Genomic DNA, 15,769 nt, shown 5'->3' with positions numbered 1-15,769 from the left:
CTCGAAAAGAGAGACAGACGAGAGCAGAGCTTTTAGAAAAACGCTCGCAGTACGCGCAGCGTGCAAACAAAAGACCCAAAGATCATGTGAGTCATCAAGCATCAGATAACGTGGACACAGATGCACACATCTCTTAACGCCTTGCTAGTGCTCGCATTACAAAAGTAAACCATACTTACCTCGTAAGATGCACGCTTCAAACAAAACAGTGATTGAAGACGAAGAAGAGGATGACGCTTTTTCCCGGTGCCCTTTTTATACTGTGGTCGCACCGGGAGTGACGTCATAGGCTGTCGCCGGCCAATATTTGGTGTTTTTGTTTGTCAATACCAAGTTCGCAGAGTCTGGACTTCCGTACTTTCGAGTTTGGACTTGCCAAGTTCGACTCAGAAGAACGAACTCTCGAGGACAGGAGGACGAACTGAATTCTGGGTTATGGCCCGTATCAAGTCCGCACAAGTCACCTCTCGATGCATCCTCGGTAAAAGGGGCGGATCAAGAACACATCCGGGGATTTGAACTGGACTTGGCTAGATGTGAACTTTGAATTGGAACAGTACTTGGGCAGCAACTGATGACATTTCACAAGTCCACAAGAACACAAGTACAGACAAGTACGCATATTGAGAAACGGCCTTTATATGCTTCAGACACGGGTCACGTAGATGGAGTTCCCCATAGCGACCTCTAGAGGACGCAGTTCGAAGTTCCCTTGAAAGGGAACCAGAGAAGTATGATCCTGTCTCCTGATAGCACTCATATGTTCAACAATTCTACTAAAACAAACAATTCTATTAAACATAATGTGCATTGTGCACTAGAATTGTTGAACATATGAGTTTAAATCATTAACCCCAACTAGATTAAATGAAGAGATGGATCTTGTATGTTTTTTGTGAAGGGAAATTGTTGGCACTTTTTTGGTCAGTTTTTTTTTTTTTTTTTGCAGTGTGCGGACAAATTCAGCAACCTATTGGACTAAAAACTTTCTTCTTTTTGTTCTACGCACCTGAGAACCTTTATTTTGTTTGTTCTGCTCCGGGTGTGTGTTCACGGTGTGTGTGTGTGTTCACTGCTGTGTGTGTGCACGTTGGATGGGTTAAATGCAGAGCACGAATTCCGAGTATGGGTCACCATACTTGGCAGTATGTCACTTCACTTCAGTATGTCACTTCAGTTCTGAGCGCACACAATTCCTGCTTTATAGGCTCAATATTTAGAAATGTGCATTGTACACAAGTAGTACTGCAAAGTAATTATCATTTTTATATCAATTAGTCTCGAGCGATATGTCAGTAAATATGTTAATAGATTTGAACTATACTTAGTATTAAATATATATTTTTTTTAATTTTAATATTACTTTTTTACTATAGGGAAAATATGCAATAGAAATATAATTTTAAATATTTTATTTTTATTTCCACCAGCTAAAAAAGGTCAGTTATTTCAGTCTTTTGCTGTGGTGTGTCAGTAGGAAATATCAGTTTACATTTCCAAGCATTCATTTTTCCATTAATTGTAGTAATCCAGTGATATTTATGTCAGACAACAGCCAGTGCTCCACACAGAGATCTGATCTGACTATCATCCAGTCTGTCTGAAATGACATGAAGAAACAGAACAAACTGAGACAGACTAAATCCAGAAGAACTGTGGCAACGTGTCCAAGACGTGCTTCAAACCTACCTGCAAAGCTACCTGAAAAACTATGCACTAGTGCACCGAGGGCAAAAGCTTTAAACGCAAAGGATGATCACACCAAATGTTGATTTAATTTAGTTAATAGAAGTTCATCGATAAAGAATCTATTTATGACATTATTTTTGACAGCATCCTCATTTTTCTGCATTTTTACACAAGTGCCCTTTTAACAGTACTGCATCTTTGCAGGTAGGTTTCTTGAAGCATCTTGGAGACGTTGCCACAATTCTTCTGGATTTAGTCTGTCTCAGTTTGTTCTGTTTCTTCATGTCATTTCAGACAGACTGGATGATGATCAGATCAGATCCCTGTGGAGCACTGGCTGTTGTCTGACAAAAATCTCACTGGATTATTACATTTACTGGCAAAATGAATGTTTAGAAATGTAAACTGATATTTCCTACTGACACACCACAGCAAAAGATTGAAATAACTGACTTAAAACCATTTTTTCAGCTGGTGAAAATACTAGTGCTCTTATAATTTTGGCCACCACTGTAAGCCATTCACCTAATGGTCTGTTCATCCAACCAATGGCAAGCAGGGGAGCATTCAAGAAACCGTGTGCAAAGACTCATCATATTTGCAATTCTGTTGGATGTTACAAGTGCTGCTTAAATCACAAAAATCTCCTTTAGCTGTTAAAACCTCTTGTGTGTGAAATGCACGTCTATGTTTGCAGTGTATGTATGCGTGCGCCTTTCCAGTATGGATGTGTGTATGTGTGTGAGTAGGACTGTAGGAAATGGAGGCCTTTATCATTTCCTATGCAGGCTTACCTCCCCGTCTCTAAGCAACGGTTGCCAAGCAGCCCATATTGCTGGAGCAGAACGAGAGAATGAAGAGAATGAGTACAAGAGAGTCTGTTTAGCTGAAGGACATCCTACACTCACACGACGGGAAGCAAACACACAGGTTATCTTGTGTGTGTATTTGAGACCACAGAGCTGGTTCTGAAGGGCAGATTCTGTGTATCTGCGAGTTCTGAATATTACGTGTGTGTGTGTGTGTGTGTGTGTGTGTGTGCACCTGGTATTCATCACGTCCTGGGGACCAAATGTCCCCACAAGGATAGTAATACCAGTAAATCTTAATCTTGTGGGGACATTTTTTGGTCCCCATGAGGAAACAAGCTTATAAATCATACAGCATAAAGTTTTTTGAAAATCTAAAAATGCAGCATGTTTCCTGTGAGGGCTAAGTTTAGGTGTAGGGTTGGTGTAGGGCAATAGCACATACAGATTGTACAGTATAAAAACCATTACGCCTATGGGATGTCCCCATAAAACATGGAAACCCAACATGTGTGTGTGTGTGTGTGTGTGTGAGAAATGCAGGTGTGTGTCTCGTTCTGAGAGACGTGTCTGTAATCACTAAGTGGTTTATCGTCTTTTTTTAGGATAAAGCACAAACTGTTACAGGAATTAGCCACTTGACATCACTGGCAGGTTTACGGTGTGTTTGCGTGTGGTGTGTGTGTGTGTGTGAGCGTTGTGTATTAATCATCTTAATGACCGCTCTCTGTATGGAGAGAAGCGCCATTACACTGGGTCACGTTTTAAGTTTATTACATGACATAAATGAATTGATCACATGGTTGTGTTGCACTTTTCTCTCTCTCAGGGTTGGACGACTGTTTGCTGCAGTATATGAGGACGTTTGAGAGAGAGCAGATAACCGGAGAGCAGTTGCTTCACATCACCCATCAAGAGCTGGAAGAGCTTGGCGTGACCCGCATCGGACACCAGGAGCTCATTCTGGAGGCTGTGGACTTACTCTGCGCACTGGTGTGTGTGTAAAAGAGACTGGCTGTGATAATGATGTGTTTGTTTTGTATTAATGACACAACAGACATTTTAATCAAACTCCGCTTAACACTGAATGATTAGCACCCAGCGGGGATCTCCCAACCAGTACACAAAAAGAGGAGGGAGTGTGTGGAGCGAAGGGAAGATGCGTTTTTGGTTTCGATTGGCTGCGGGAGGAATTCATGCATCACAGAGAGAGCGAGAGAGAGAGAGAGACAGAGGAGGAGTTAAATCGAACTAGTTAACATCCTCACAGATATTCATGCAAATTCATCTCAGAAGCAGAATTCAGGTTTTTTTTAGTAAAGAGCCGTTTGGGGTTAAACAATAAAAGTGGACAGCAATAAATGTAAATGGGGTCCAAAACAATTAGAGATCTGATCAAAGACGACAGCGAATTTTTCAAAAGTTTTTGAAATAGCTTTCAAAACTAGTATATAAACACTGATATCTATTGTTGAATTTTTTTTTTTCCTTTTTTCAATCAAAAAAAAAAAAAAAAAAAGTTTTAATTTACAAATGAAAATAATGAAAAAATTGGATTTTGACATTTTTTATTTTAGTTCATTCTAATTTATATTTAATTTTAATTTATTATGCTTAAATTTTAGTCAGTAATTTTAGTACATTAACTTAAACAACTTGAACATTTTTATCTTGTATATTTTTTATTTTAATTTTATAATTTTTTTAAATTTTACTATTAATTTTTATCTTAATTTAAGTGAATGAAAACAACTTTTACTAATTTTATAAATGTTTAATAGTAGTAAACAATAACAACACCACTTGACATTAAAATGCCTGTTTCTACAGATTTCAGTTTAAAGTAAATATATTAAATATAGAAATATAAAATGAATAATAATATTATAACCAAAATACATTTGAAAAATACATATTATATCAATTTAAAATGGTATCTTTTAAAAGAATATATATTTTTGACATTTTTGCCTTTATCATGACAGGACAGATCAGAACTGACAGGAAGTGAAGTAAGAGAAAGATAGAGAGGGCGGGATCGGTCCTCGAGCCAGGATTCAAACTCAGGACGCCCGTAGCACAACGGTGCTGTATTTCAGTGTGCTGGCCACAAGGCTATCGGCGCCGTTAAAATGGTATCTTATACATTAGTCACCAGTCTGTCAATCACTTAGCTAAAATGAGGATTTTTACATTTGCAATTTCTATCTGGCTTTAAAATAAAATAATATTTGAACAAAGTGGATACCTCACAAGACCTAACTGAAATATTTCAGCATGCTTGAATTTGACATGCAGTGATACAGACCATGTGAGGCACATCCTAAGTTCATTAAATGCATAAATTAAATTCAGCTTGAAAATTCTACTTAATTTTTCAACAGTCTACACAATACAAAATAAAAATTGCATTACAGAATCTCGCTGGAGTATGTTGGGTATCGTGAGGTGAACAGAATAAAAAAACAAAAAACAAAACAAAAGTGGAAGTGAAGCAACACACAACGGCTGCCCTCTGAAGCACCATCTCAAACTCTTTTTCTCCTCATAAATGTTGCATTGAACCTTCTTTAAAACAAGAGTCACCTGTCACCAGATCATTCCTAAATCCTCACAGGATTCTGCTGACCTTCCAGGGTTTGTTCTTTTAAAATCTTTCTCCTTGCTTTGGGTCTCTGCTATTTTTTCTGATATCCATAGGTACCTGAAAACGTATTTTGATTCTAAAGATGCCTCGGAGAGCTTTTACGAAGGTGCCATGAACAACATCAAAGATCTCACTCTTAGAAGAAAAGGTTCTATATAGAACCTTAAAAGGTTCTATCAGGCGCTACATATTTGGAACCCCTAAAATGTTCTATATGGAACCCTTTTTAAGGGTTCAATCAAAAGAACCCTTTAGGGTTTTTGTAACCAGGAAAAAGGTTCTATATAGAACCCTTTAGGGGTTTCCATCATGGGATCATTCTTTAGATTAAATTTTTGTTTTGTTTTAATTAAAGTTTAAGGCTTAAACAGCTCATATAACTAATTTATCACTAGAAAAACTGAAATATCCATAAGCATAACACATCAAGGTTTTGAGTGATCATTTAAGACATTTTTATTAGCATTTACTGTGACAAGCAATATATAACACAGCAATTCATAGTGCAACAGTTACAGAGATTAACATAAATCCATGTTTCTTTATTTATTCATACTTTTTCAAAAAAAATTTACCTGTCTAAATAGCACTCCCCATTTTAGAAATATTGATTTTTCAACCCCCTCCACCTTACTCACCCATCCAACATGTCAGTCACAAATATATGTTGATTGCTAAGAGACCACAAAAAAACAACAACAACAACTGAATGGAATGTTACTGAGCCCCTAAAGGGACATTGGCAAAAAATGAAGACTTTCTCGTGCGCGCGAGAAACTTTCGCGTGCTCACGAGAAACTATCGCGTGCTCACGAGAAAACTATCGCGTGCTCACGAGAAACTATACTTTCTCGTGAGCACGCGAACGTTTCTCGTGCGCACGCGAACGTTTCTCGTGCACACGCGAAAGTCTTAATTTTTTATTTTTTTGCCAATGTCCCTTTAGGGGCTCCGTAGAATGTTAACTTGCACAAATAAATAAACTTAAAGTTAACATACAAAAAAATATTATTATTATTATTTTTAAATAAATAATAAATTTACTACAAGTCAAATTAGAATGTGAAAGGTTTGTCATCAAATAGTACCGGTATATTAATGACACTCTTATTTTGCACTTTACCACCAGGTCATTACCCTTTACCTTAAATAAATGTCAAGTATTTACTCCACATTCTCCTATAAACCAAGTAGTCTGACTTTTTTTCTCTTTTTTTGCCGCAACTTTCCCCAATTCTGTAACCCATGAAAGATGGTGAACCACATGTTTCTGAAAAGGGAGTTAAAAGACTAACTATAGTATTGTTTTTAAATTTATAAGCATTAAATATAAATTTTACATTCATATAAGCATTTAGACAATAAAAACAAAGGACCCACGACAATTTCAGCTCTGGGAAGGTCTAAATAGTGCTGATTGAAATTAACCGAGTGATGGCTTTTGGATGCTTCATACGGAACAAAAAGTAGACAGCAAACAGATACTTCTGGCATCTCTGTGTTATTGGTCAGTGACGCATCCATTTTGATGCTAACTCTCCTTGCGATGATTAGGCTTGACATCCTAAGATGGGGATACAAGTCAGAGAAACATTTATTAGAACTATGGAGAGTACAGTACAACAGGAAAAGAAAGGAATCTCTCACAATTAAATCAAATCTTAAAACTTACTTGAATTAGTTAGGTGTGTGGTGTTTTCATCTGTATGTTGATGAACAAACAAGTAATGCTGCTCTCCAGAGTCCAGACCTGCAGTGACAGTGTAAAAAATATTTATTTATTTATCAATCAATCATAAGAACCTGCATGATAAAACGTGGAATATAGAAGAAAAAAAAGTTATCAGTAACTTCAGATTAGCTGATTGATGAGTTTCAGTTGGTACTGTGAGGAAAAAGAAATAATGTACCTTTCATGTTATTGTTTTGCAGCAGGTTGGTCATGTTTCCTCTGACTTCCACTTTTCAACCCTCTGATAAACTGGTGGTAAAACCTTTAAAAGTGAACATCTACAACAACCAAATACAGCATGTTTAGAATATTATAAAATTACTTCAAAACAAATAATTATATTTTACTATACTATAACTGCAAACACCAAATACTCAGTTATCCACAGAAAAAATGGAAACATCTCCATCAGCTGCTTCTCTGTTTGTTCTTCTTGGTGTTAATTCATGTTTTTAACGGCAGTCTGACGGTGATTTGACCAAAACTTTGTTTCATCTTTTCCTATAACGTTATGTATAGGTCCAATACAATCTACAGGGCAAAAAAAACAAAAAAAAAACTGTTACGTTAGACTATATCATGAACTCTCGCCAGCATTATTAATCAATTCACAACAGTTTTTTATCAAGATACTTTAGGGATTCATGTTAAAAATGACAAACCTCTCGGCAGAGAATTGCGCAGGCCTGGACAACGCGATAAACCACCTTTCTTCTTTTAGCTTCTAGAAATAAATCTGTAACGTTAGGCTAACTAAAAATGACAAGGGTTTAGGTAAAAGTAATTAAAATAAGCTAAAATGAATTCAGGTATTTCTACCAGATCAGTTTGTTGGAATAATAGGTTGATTCAGTAAATTGTGATTCATGTAAATTTTAAGTTTATTTTCTTTGGAATAAAGGTATGTCAAAGTAAAATTTAAATAAAAGCACAAATATAATTTAGTATAATAATTTTAAGTAGCCTAATGTGTAAATATACATAAAGCATGGTTTAGCCCAAAGAACCCTTTTGTGCCAAAAAGGGTTCTTTCTCCTTATATAGACCTTTTTGGCATAAAGGGTTCTTTGGAGTTGAGTATAGAACCCTATATAGAACTATATAGAACCCCAAAGAACCTTTTTTTCTAAGAGTGCTTACTGTTAAGCCTATTTATATAAGGATCTATTTATAATAATGGTTGGAACATTTAATGGATGTCTGCATATTAATATGCATTGTGGCTCTAATTTATGCAGCGATTGTGGCGCTTAGATAAGAGAACAACAGTCACAACTGTAGAAAATGGCACATCAGTGCTGCAGGTACCAACAAGCACCATATAAAGAAAAAAAAAATCAAGAGTCGGAAAACCCCTCCTGTCTATAAATGAGAGATGTTGGGTCCAGCTGATTAATACTATAAACAAACCCAAAACAAACGTGAGAAAATCTGCTGTTTGCCACTAAAAGCTTTGAAACAGTCAGTTGTGAATCAGAACGGGTCCAGTGATTGAACTATTCACCCGATCGATTCACAGAATTGATGGGTTTTGCAGTTCCACGGTCTCCAAGCAGCAGTTCTGAGAAAATGACATTTATTCCAAGTAATGCCTTTGCCAGATATGAATGGAGACTTGATTGTGTGCTTTATTTCATTTCACAGTGTAGGCAGTCTTTTATTTCTGAGTAACTCTGTTAGTGTGTATAGTGATGACCCCCTGTACATGCTGTGAGAATGCAGCTTGATGGGTTTTTCTTCTGCTTACACTTACACAGTGTCTCAATGATCAAATCAGCCGTAAGACTGACTTCTGTGCTTCGGTTTACTAACTTGGACCTTCTTTGACAAAACTGATATTGGAATTTGTAGTAAAAGGACATTTTAAAATAATAAAATCTATCAGGCCTTTCCAAACACCATATACACAAAAGTTTGGCGTCTGTAAGATCGTTTAATGTTATGTAAGAAGCTATGCTTCCCAAGGCAAACTACAGAAAAAATAGTAGTCAAGTCATGTCATTATTATTTGTAAAGCGCTCTTAACAATGCAAATTGTGTCAAAGCAGCTTTACATCGGCTTGATATAAAGTTGGGTGGCTTTATATCAGCTTTACAGTATTTAGACGGGGAAATAGTTTGTCGAAATAGTGTCATTCTCCTCTGGCCAGACAAAATCAGATGTTTAAATCTAGGCTAAAGCAGAATCAGATTGTGCAAAGGACTCATCTGGTGGTCTTGTCCAGATGGCCGTCTTGGAGACAGGGTCTTCACTGGGGACCAGTCTCTGGGGCTCATCTAGGTGTTCTGGCTATAGAGGTCATCTCTAGGTGCTGATCCACCACCTGATCTGGATACAGTCTGGATCTGGGTGGCTACGGTGACCTTGGAATAAGAAAGAAACAGACTAATATTAGCATAGATGCTATTCTTCTAACAATGTAACAAGTACATCAGGTGTTTTGGGAAGTGTTCCCGGTTCCGGTTGACCTAATTAATGCAGCCTAACAATCCTTTAACGGATTTGAATTATAGAAATGCGATAGTGTATTATCTGTAAGCCAGGTTAAAGAGATGGGTCTTTAATCTAGATTTAAACTGACAGAGTGTGTCTGCTTCCCGAACAGTGTTAGGTAGATTGTGCCAGAGTTTGGGTGCTAAATAGGAAAACGATCTCCCGCCCGCAGTTGATTTTGATATTCTAGGTATTATCAAATGGCCAGAGTTTTGAGATCACAGCGGACGTGAAGGACTATAATGCGATAAGAGCTCACTCAAATACTGAGGTGCCAAACCATTCAGGGCTTTATAGGTAATTAGCAAGATCTTAAAATGTATACAATGTTTAATAGGGAGCCAGTGCAGTGTTGACAGAACCGGGCTAATGTGGTCATACTTCCTGGTTCTAGTAAGAACTCTAGCTGCTGCATTTTGAACCAGATGGAGTTTGTTTATTAAACGTGCAGAGCAACCACCCAATAAAGCATTACAATAATCTAGCCTCGAGGTCATGAATGCATAAATTAATGTTTCTGCATTTGACATTGAGAGCATAGGTCGTAATTTAGATATATTTTTAAGATGGAAAAATGCAGTTTTACGAATGCTAGAAACATGTTTTTCGAAGGAAAGATTGCTATCAAAAAGTACGCCTAGGTTCCTAACTGATGACGAAGAATTTACAGAGCAGCCATCAAGTATTAGACAGTGATCTAGGTTATTGCATGCAAAAGTTTTTGGTCCAATAATTATCACCTCTGTTTTTTCAGAATTTAGCAATAAGAAATTGCTAGTCATCCAGTTTTTGATATCAACTATACATTCCGTTAGTTTTGCAAATTGGTAAGTTTCATCAGGTCGCGAAGAAATATAGAGCTGGGTATCATCAGCATAACAGTGAAAGCTAACATCATGTTTCCTAATGATATCTCCCAAGGGTAACATGTAAAGCGTGAAAAGTAAGGGGCCAAGTACTGAGCCTTGAGGTACTCCATACTGCACTTGTGATTGGTATGATACCTCTTCATTTACTGCCACAAATTGATGGCGGTCAGATAAGTACAATTTGAACCATGCCAGTGCACTTCCTCTAAGGCCAACATAATTTTCTAGTCTATTTAAAAGAATGTTGTGGTTGATAGTGTCAAACGCGGCGCTAATATCCAGTAGCACTAATAGAGAGATACAACCACGATCAGATGATAAAAGCAGGTTGTTTGTAACTCTAATGAGAACAGTCTCAGTATTATGATATGGTCTAAAACCTAACTGGAAATCCTCACATATATAATGTTTCTCTAAGAAAGTAACATAGTTGTGATGATACTACCTTTTCTAATATCTTTGACAGAAAAGGGAGATTCGAGATCGGTCTGTAATTAATAAATTCTTTGGGGTCAAGTTGGGTTTTTTTTAATGATAGGCTTAATAACAGCCAGTTTTAAGGTTTTTGGGACATATCCTAATGACAATGATGAGTTAATAATATTCAGAAGAGGATCTATTACTTCTGGAAGCACCTCTTTTAGGAGCTTAGATGGAACAGGGTCTAAAATACAGGTTGTTGGTTTAGATGATTTAAAAAGTTTATACAATTCTTCATTTCCAATAGAAGAGAATGAGTGGAATTGTTCCCCAGGGGATCTATAGTGCACTATCTGATGCGATACTGTGGCTGACAGCTGCATGGTTACAATTTTATCCCTAATAGTTTCGATCTTGGAAGTAAAGTAGTTCATAAAGTCATTACTACTGTGCTGCTGGGTAGTGTCTGCACCTGCTGATGTTATATTTTTTGTTCATTTAGCCACTGTATTAATTAAATACTTGGAGTTGTGTTTGTTTTCTTCTAAAAGAGACGTAAAGTAAGCAGATCTAACAGTTTTTAATGCTTTTCTGTAGGATAGGGTACTTTCCCGCCAAGCAATTCGAAATACCTCTAATTTTGTTTTACTCCAGCTGCGCTCCATTTTCTGGGCTGCTCTCTTTAGGGCCCGAGTGTGCTCACTATACCATGGTGTTGGCCTCTTTTCCTTAATCTTCCTTAAGCGTAAAGGAGCAACCGTATCTAAAGTGCTAGAGAAGAGAGAGTCCATAGTGTCTGTTACATCATCAAGTTGTTCTGAGCTATTGGATATGCTGAGGAACTGAGATAAGTCAGGAAGATTATTTATAAAGTAGTCTTTTGTGGTAGAAGTGATGGTTCTACCATATTTGTAACAAGGAGTTGGCTTTACAGCTTTAGCTATATGGAATATACACTAAACTAGATAATGATCTGAGATATCGCTCTGCTGCAATATTTCAACACCACTGACATCAATTCCATATGACAGTATTAAATCTAGAGTATGATTTTGACAATGAGTAGGTCCTGAAACGTGTTGTTTAACACTAATGGAGTTTAGAATGTCTATAAATGCTGATCCCAACGAATCTCTTTCATTTTCAACATGGATATTAAAATCACCAGTAATTAGGACTTTATCTGCAGCCAGCACTACCTCAGATAGAAAATCAGCAAATTCTTTAATAAAGTCTGTATGGTGCCCTGGTGGCCTGTATACAGTAGCCAGTACAAACATTGCAGGGGATTGATCATTAACACTTGTTTCTTTGGATAACGTTATTACTTCGAATGAATTATACTTGAAACCCGACCTCTGAGAAATACTGATATTATTGCTATAAATTGTGGCAACACTTCCCCCTTTACCTTTTGGACGCGGACACTGTAATCTTTGGGGTAGACTCGTTTAAAGTAATGTAGTCATCTGGTTTTAGCAAGGTTTCTGTCAAACAAAGCACATCTAGTTTATGGTCAGTGATCATATCATTTACAAAAAGTGCTTTTGTAGAAAGGGATCTAATATTCAATAAGCCAAGTTTTATAATTTGTTTATCTGTATTATATCTGTTTTTTATTTGTTGAACATCAATTAAATTGTTACTCTTACTTTGATTTGGATGTTGTCTGTATTTTCTAGTTCGGGGAACATACACAGTCTCTATAGTGTGATATCTAGGCGAAAGAGTCTCTATGTGCTGAGAATTAACTGACTTCTGTGACGTAAGGCGGCTAACAGACGGTCGGTTTAGCCAGTCTGTCTGCTTCCTGACCTGGGCCCCAGTTAGTCAAGTACACACTCTAAGACTATGTGCCATATTTCTAGAGAGAAGAGTGGCACCACTTCAAGAAGGATGAAGACCATCTCTTTTCAACAGGTCAGGTCTGCCCCAAAAATTCTTCCAATAGTCTATGAAACCTTTGTTATTCTGTGGGCACCACTTAGACATCCAGCCATTGAGTGACAACAGTCTGCTATGTATCTCATCACCCCGGTAAACAGGGAGCAGACCAGAGCATATTACAGTGTCTGACATCGTACTTGCAAGTTCACACACCTCTTAAACATTATATTTAGTTATATTATATTTTGTGAACATCATTAGTGCTAACGTAAATAACAATCTTACTGAATTTACGTTTAGCATTAGCCAGCACTTTTAAATTTGCCAAGATGTCAGGCGCTCTGGCTCCCGGTAAACATTGGACTATGGTGGCTGGTGTTTCTATTTTCACGTTCCGTACAATAGAATCGTCAATAACTAGAGCATTTTCATCAGGTTTCTCAGTGGGTGCATCACTGAGTGGGGAGAACCTGTTTGATGTTTTGATCGGAACGGAAGAGCGGTGTTTTGACCCGCGACTAGGCCGCCTCACAGTCACCCAGTTGCCCTGCTGCACGGGCTCAACCTGAGCCGAACAATGTACAGGACTCCCTGAGCTAGTCAAATCCAAAGCAGTATCTACAGCCCTCACAGTCTTACTGTCCTCAACTAAAGTTTGGATGCGTGTCTCTAATTCTGAAATCTTCTCTGTCAGCCTAACTATTTCCCTGCATTTATCACATGTGAATCCCTCATCGCCGACAGAGAGAGATAAACTGTAGCCTACATGACATGAAGTGCAAACAACAATAGCAGGAGAAGAAGCCATTACTCACCGCGATTGAAGAATGATTCGCTTACCACTGTTGTTTGATGAACTCGTGAAAAACGGAGTGAGAAAAAATAAAACAATAATAGGCGCGAATAGAACCGTTAGTGACAAGCTAACCGGCTAACGAATGCTAAAGCGCTGCACTCGCGGTTTTAAAAAGCGAACGATCAAATTAGTTTGATAGATAATACCAGAAATATGGAGGGAATTAAGTTATATATTATCCCTTTAAACAACAGAGAGTGAAAATAAGATAGAGATTCAACAGAAAAGCGAAGCTACACAGAGTTACAATCGCAAAACTCTCAGCAGCACAACAGACAGAAGCAATCTATCCAGTAATATTGTGAAATATTGCTACTATTACAAATAACAGCTTTCTGTTTAAATATATTTTGAAATGTATTTTATTTCTGTGATGGCAATCAGCCATTACTTCCGTCTTTAGTGTCACATGACCCTTCAGAAATCATTTGAATATGCTGATTTGGTGCATTTAAGAAACATTTCTTATTATCACAGTTAAAAACAGCTGTGCTGCTTTTTATATTCTTTACTTTCAGCATTCTTTGATAAATCTGAACAGCATTTATTTGAAATATAAATCTTTTGTAACAACGCAGAAGTCTTTATTGTCACTTTTGTCTCAATGTAATGCATGCTTGCTGAATAAAATAAAAAATAAAAATCTTACAGACTTGAAACTTTTGAATGGTAGTATAAATACCTCAACAATTTATTTTTCTCCCGTTGCAGAACTATGGTCTAGAGACTGAGAATTTGCGGACTTTGTCGCACAAACTCAATGCATCTGCTAAGAATCTGCAGAACTTCATTACGGGCCGCCGCCGCGGGGGCCATTATGATGGACGGGTGTCGCGACGCCTTCCCAATGACTTCCTGACTTCAGTCGTTGACCTCATCGGAGCAGCTAAAAATCTACTAGCCTGGCTGGACAGGTACTTAAAGAGATCTAAACAGGGCATGAGCTCACCTGGGCTGAACAGATCAAACCTGAGCGTCACATAATATCATAGAATTTAATGGGACTGTAATTACACTTGAATGTTCAGGCTTGTTGAACAGCCTGAACAAGCTGCCCAAAATAACAGACGAAAAGCAAACTAATTGCATTTTTTGCTTGTATAATGGAAACTATCCTGAAACCTAGGTTTTGAGTCCAGCCCGGGTCATGTCATGTTTAAAATGAGGAAAAAAAGAAAAAAGTAGCTCTTGTTGATTGGTATGGATAGTTGTTTCTCTTAGTGTATGTGTTTTGCTTTGTTTGCAGGTCTCCATTTGTCAGTGTTTCTGAGTACTCAGTGCTGAAGAACAACATTGTTCAGCTCTGTCTAGAGCTAACCACCATAGTACAGCAGGTGTGTGTGTGTGAGAGAGAGAGAGAGAGAATGTTTTGGTATTCAGCACACACAAACAGCAGTCATTTATTATTATTTTAATGTACGTGTTTCTCTTTTCCTCTCAGGATTGCACAGTGTATGAAACTGAGAATAAGATTCTACATGTGGTGAGTGTTTCTCAAGCCACACACACTTGCTTTACACACACACATACTTGTACACTCCCTATTAATTGTACTGAGAGCATCTAATTTTGATTACCAGAGGCAATTACTTTGATTCAGTAATGCAATAAAAATGAAAGTCATATGGAAAACCAAAGGGATAGTCACATTTTTGCTAAACCATTGACATTATTTTGTTTTTATTTGTGTATTATTTGATTTGTGAAAATGTCTAAATCCTGCTTTTAAGGTGCAACCACCTTTCTAGGTAAAGAAAATGTCCTTTAAGATGTTAACATAGACATTATTTGGCCACTTTATAAAAGCTTTTTTCAAGTGAGGAATATCCTCCATCCCTACAGGCTTATAAGACATTTTACTATACAGTAGTTGTGAAGTCTTTTACAAGTATAGTGAAGAAGCACACACTCATACACTTTTCTCACTCACACACAGCCTTTAAAAGTATATTTCAAGTAAAACGTGATTGTGGAATCACATGTATCTAGCCTGCTCTGAAGCAAAAATCTGTTATGTGTGTGTTTAGCCTAAGGTTGGATATCTTGAATAATGCAGATTGTGAATTTTTCTCGCTTCAGGATCACTGCCTGTAGAACAGAAAGAGAGGGAGGGAGGGATAGATGGATGGAGACAAATAGAGAGAAAAAGATGAAAGAAAGAATATAGCATATGACTTAATAATGATAATTCATTATACATTATGCGTATATTTCTTGACGCTGAATGCCTTTCATGTGAATGGTTCGTATTGTTGCAGAGTTGCCAGTGTTCACTGTTTCTTTCCAGTTCAACAGCTATAATTAGACTGAGAGATTTACTGTAGAACCGCAAACATGGACTGACAACACTGTCTGTCTCTCTCTCA

At 37.3% G+C, this 15,769-nt stretch overlaps 1 protein-coding gene across 1 annotated transcript in view; it reads left to right on the top strand.

The window, feature by feature from the left end:
• LOC306869989 (connector enhancer of kinase suppressor of ras 2) overlaps nucleotides 1-15,769 on the top strand; it is a 63,245-nt gene that overhangs the window by 16,059 nt on the left and 31,417 nt on the right. Inside the window, exons 2-5 of the mRNA XM_079416991.1 lie at nucleotides 3,328-3,491; nucleotides 14,115-14,317; nucleotides 14,650-14,737; nucleotides 14,845-14,886. Of these exons, the coding sequence (XP_079273117.1) occupies nucleotides 3,328-3,491; nucleotides 14,115-14,317; nucleotides 14,650-14,737; nucleotides 14,845-14,886 (497 nt within the window). The remainder of the gene's footprint in view (nucleotides 1-3,327; nucleotides 3,492-14,114; nucleotides 14,318-14,649; nucleotides 14,738-14,844; nucleotides 14,887-15,769) is intronic.

This window comes from Barbus barbus (genome assembly GCF_936440315.1).
Source record: "Barbus barbus genome assembly, chromosome: 5".
NCBI lineage: Eukaryota > Metazoa > Chordata > Actinopteri > Cypriniformes > Cyprinidae > Barbus > Barbus barbus.
The sequence above is the reverse complement of the archived record's forward strand: the minus strand, read 5'-3'. Positions and strand labels throughout refer to the sequence as shown.